The following is a 4,906-nucleotide window of genomic DNA, read 5'->3' as shown; positions in this document are numbered from 1 at the left end:
TTAATTTAAAGCTACATTATCGGTAACCTTAAGAACTTCTGGTATTTCTAGTAACTTAGTAAGGAATTTAAAGTAGCGCTCATTTTCCCGATCATTCAAGCGAACTTGTGCTTTTGCTGCAAAACTGCAATACAAATGCAAAATTTGGTAACCAATATTCTTCAGACTTTCACAAGTAGAAGATAATTGCACTGTGTTTGACTTAAAACTCACAGCACCCGTTTCGTAGTCCACAACTCGCACAGCATATGCATTACAAGCTAGACCATCATTTATTAACTTCTTTGCCAAATCGTCTGAATTACGCTCAATTTTGTCATACGTAATAGCCTCAATGTTATTTTCGTAGTTGAAGAATGGCAAAACATTATCAAAGGTCGCCTTATGTCGCTTCAGGAGAGGTTGTAAAATGGACGTTAATTTTTGCATCGAACTACAATTTGCAGTGATGATGGCACAAACTTTCAATCCAAGGCGCAGTTGAACAATGTGAGTGCGTGAAGGGTTCAGAGATTTATTTAAATTCTCTATTACTTTTGAAATTTTCGTGGCTTTCATACCCTTTCTTATTGCCGCTCGTATGGCTTCTTTAAGCACCGCATTTTCATCTGGATCATCAGAACCTCCCTCGAAAACAGCCAGACGCAATCGATGAGCTAGTCTCCGCACAAAGCTAACTTGTTCCAGATTATATTCTATTGAAGGACCATTTTTATATCTGAAATTATCACTACAAAGGTTACCATATTTCCTTTGATGCAAGTTCATGGTTCCTTCGGTTTCCGTTTAAATTTGGTAACATAAAAAAATTTTGAAACATCTAACGAAAAATGAAAGTTTATAGAATTGTGAGTTTATGGATTTTGTTCTAAACATAAATTGAAAAAAAATGAATATGAAAAACTGTTTGAAAACATTATTATCTTTATTTAATAATTTTTCAAAGCAAACTTTGTTATGCATCAAAATTTTAATTTACGAATATATTATTATTAGTAAGCAAATTATATCATATATAAAGGATATAGCCCTGAAATTATTTGCGAAATCTGACAGACTTACCAACACCGCGTTATCAAATCTCAGAATAGTTACAGGCTCCCCGGGGAGGTATACAGATCTGAGGTCTGATGAAGTGATAAACAATAATCTAGTCAAGGCGCAAAGAAGGGTTTTGAAGAAACCTCGCAGTTAATAGAGAGTAAAAGTGCTCAGGTGCACTGACTCAACTAGCCTCAACATAATATAATATATGTAATATATATAATATAATGTATGCAATATATAATATAATATAAGTTTATTATATAGCTCAAGTACATTATATAGACCATATAAAATAAAAATACTAAAATATCATTTGGAAGAATGTATTACATTAAGGACTAAAAAAAGGTCATTACAAAATAAAAACTAACAAACATATCTTTATATTGCAAAAATATCTCGAACGTTTCTCGGATTTTGGCCCAGATAACTATAGGATTATATTTAATTGAATGATACGACATGAAATTTTTTAATAACTGCACTTACTTTCACTATCAATTTTTTCCTACACTAAATCAGAGAAACTACTTTTGCATCAAATCCTCTTATTCTTTTTAGTGTTACCATAATAATGTTCTTAGCAAATTTATTCTTAAGCTAAAGCTAAATATCTCAAGCTTGACTTTGATAGAAATACTATTAATCCAAAGACTTAGTAATCAAAAAGCAATACTTTTTGATTTGTCATCCATAATTATGTATAGGAGATTTAAGTAGACAGTTTCTTTCTTTCTAAGTAACCATATATCTAAATATTTCCTTTTGTGTACCCTTCTGCTTCGACGCATCGATGGTTTGGAATACCGATCTACACCGGTTAGCTTCCTCAACAACAAAAGACATTTATGTATGTGCCAATGGGTTTGGTCTTATGTAGTTAACATCTCGAATACCAAGTTCATCTACGGATCAGTGAACTCAAATACCAAGTTCACAGATATAATTGAGGTGAACGTATTACGATTATCAACTTGTAATTCACATTAACAATACATATTACTAGTGCACCTAGGAAGACCTATAAAGTCGGTTTGTGTTTTACATGATGCTGGGTGATTCTGATAATATTTTTTAAGGTGAACTTTTTTTTTAAAACCCAATGATTATTTTATTTATCGTAATAAATTAAACATTAACATTGTTGTTCAACTTTATTGAAAAGCACTAATGAAATATTAATAATATTATTTAAAATCGGGCTTTTGGTGCATTATATGTCAGCTACTTTAAATTTTTTTCTTTTGATAAGCAATATAACCTTTGTTTTATTATATGCTTATACTTACAGCAGCGTTCGTTAGACCTTAAAATAATAACAAGTACATAGTTGTGTTGGCTGGAGACCTTTTGAAATGTGACCTTAAAGAATTCCTGGTATCAGTTATGATGTGACTTGTCAGCTACTTATTTTTTCTATGTTTTGATAGTACAATACAACTTATCATAGCTAACATATACTTCTAACTACAAAAAATCTATTGCGTCTTTTAATAATAACAAGCATAAATGATCGTAACTGGAAGCCTGACTCTGACCTTTAAAAATTCCTTTCTTCAGTCAACACAAAAACCAGATACTAAAGTGAAACTAATCCTTAACATCTTAATTTAAATAATTAATCTAATGTCTTCAATTACTTAATTTAATTTATGATCGTTTAAGAATTATCTATGTTAGTTACAATTATGTACCATGGCAAAGAACAATTTGGTAGTTAGATACGGATAGGAGATAGTACATAGGAACCTATCTATAACTCAACTATACGATTACAATTGTTAAAAAATTAATATTATAAATTACATATAATTTCTATTATGCATCTATATTAGTATATATATACTAAAACCTATATAGACGTATATTCTAATATACCCGTAGGTAACTATAATTATTTTAGCACCAGTGTTTAAAGGGTTTTAAATTTTGTAGATACAAATCCTATGTACTGTAAAATTATAAATAAAATTGACTGACTAAACCAAACCTTTAAACAGACTTGTAATTATGTTAAGTTTTAATTTTAATATCCTGCCATTTTACATTTCTTTAGAATATCACCTTTCAGTATTATCAAAGTGCAATAAATTATCCTTAATAATCAAGGATAATTGAGTTACAGCAAGTAGTTGGTACCATAACCCATTCGAATGTGTTCTGATGTGATAAAGTGAATTGCAAATTAGTAATTTACATGCTTTTCATATCGAAATTGTCAAAATACAAAAACCAAGCTGAAAATTTACACTTCAAGCCAATTAATAATATTGCATTAGCAGAAGCCACCAAACCAGTCAAAACAATTGCCCAGCCCCTACTACCGCAATCGAACAATCTCGAACGCTGAACTAAGGACAATTACGGACGATAATTAAGTTTATCGATAGAAACTGCATTTATTTACTTATGTTGCACAAAATGAAAGATTATCCTTTTGCACTGGTGTGGGTCGAATGAATACGAAATTGCATTCACTGCAATCTAATGCACCATAATTACACTATGTAAGATATGTCAGGGTACCTACCCAGTGACATGTGCAATTATGTTTGTAGTATGAAAAATCATAATTTAACTTCATAAATTAGAAGGATGATTGTGTATATTATTTATCCGAAGTATTTCGTTACACAAGTGCATATAAATTGATATCGAAAACAGATACATTAATCATCACTTGTCACTGTTCAAATCGATAAAGTGTTTCCAAATGTACAAAAATATTGCACATTTATTATATTAGCAGTTTAAAGTGTGTTATAGTGAACTAAGGGTATAGCATATCCTGTACGTAAAATAAATTTCATAATTTTTTGGTCAAGATGCAGCAATTTGAAAATCTCAACTTGCAACTACCCAGTGCAAACTTCTAACCACTTTTCTTGCTTCACTTAAGTCACCTCAATGAATTGACAAATTGCAAATAAGTTTGTATATTTAAGGATATTAAAAGGATATTACAATATATCACATAAAATCAAATCAGACGTATTTGTCGCATGCAATTATCACCTCACACATGACACAACTTACAGGCACACAGATATTGATACATACTCATATACTCATATAACGACATGGACACAGAACAGACAGCGTATCTGTTTCTTAGCAGAAAATCGTATTTGAATTATGTGCAAGCCATAAATTATGCCTACACTTAGTTGTATCTACTTACAAGGAACCCAGTAAGTGCAGATGAATCAAAGGATAATCCAATTTATTTTACATTACGCTTGGTGTTGTGCATTAGCCTGAAGCAGCAGCGTCCAGCTTGTGGAGTAAGGTGTATTCACACTTACCACAATTGCCAGGAGTATGAAGGTGAAGTTGATGGAGTGGTGCAATCAATAAGTTTTTGTTTTTAATATAATTCACAGCTTTTGAAGGGCAGCAGCTTAAACAATTGCGTCTACGACTTGCAACTTTGTAAGAAATTTGTTGCTGAAGATAAGTGCAACTATATTGCTGCTGCATTGATTTATTAATTTCTGTTTAATTCTCTCAATTTAAAATAATTTCTCCAATTTGATTTAAAGACTTGCTTAAATGTTTGCACTTTTGCAGTAAATCCGGCATTTGCACCCTTTTATGTCATTTCATAAAAACACGCCATTCGCAAAATAAATGCTTTATCGCCAACCGTAAAACCCGGCGAGTGCAAATCTCGAAATGTCATTAAAAATTCCTTTTAACTGTAATTAAAAGCATTAAAATAAACATTTCATTGCATTTCATAAGAGCTCCAGTGCGCTTAGTGCACCAATCACCCGCCCAAAACTGTGCTGACTTCAAGCACGAAATATTGTTTATATATTAAAAGGAGCAGTAAGCGTACCCCAGTAATGAAAGTTAG

At 31.4% G+C, this 4,906-nt stretch overlaps 1 protein-coding gene across 1 annotated transcript; it reads right to left on the bottom strand.

The window, feature by feature from the left end:
* Positions 1–768, bottom strand: LOC119682284. Its single transcript, XM_038095691.1, has one exon. The coding sequence runs from the start codon at positions 766–768 to the stop codon at positions 1–3; it is 768 nt and encodes a 255-aa protein (XP_037951619.1).
* Between the last annotated feature and the right edge of the window lie 4,138 nt (positions 769–4,906).

This window comes from Teleopsis dalmanni, chromosome 1 (genome assembly GCF_002237135.1).
Source record: "Teleopsis dalmanni isolate 2A chromosome 1, ASM223713v2, whole genome shotgun sequence".
NCBI classification, from domain to species: domain Eukaryota; kingdom Metazoa; phylum Arthropoda; class Insecta; order Diptera; family Diopsidae; genus Teleopsis; species Teleopsis dalmanni.
This window is presented reverse-complemented; position numbering and strand designations above follow the sequence as displayed.

Excerpts from the sequence above, each read along its gene's own strand:
- LOC119682284 (XM_038095691.1), bottom strand. The coding sequence starts at position 768 with ATGAACTTGCATCAAAGGAAATATGGTAACCTTTGTAGTGATAATTTC.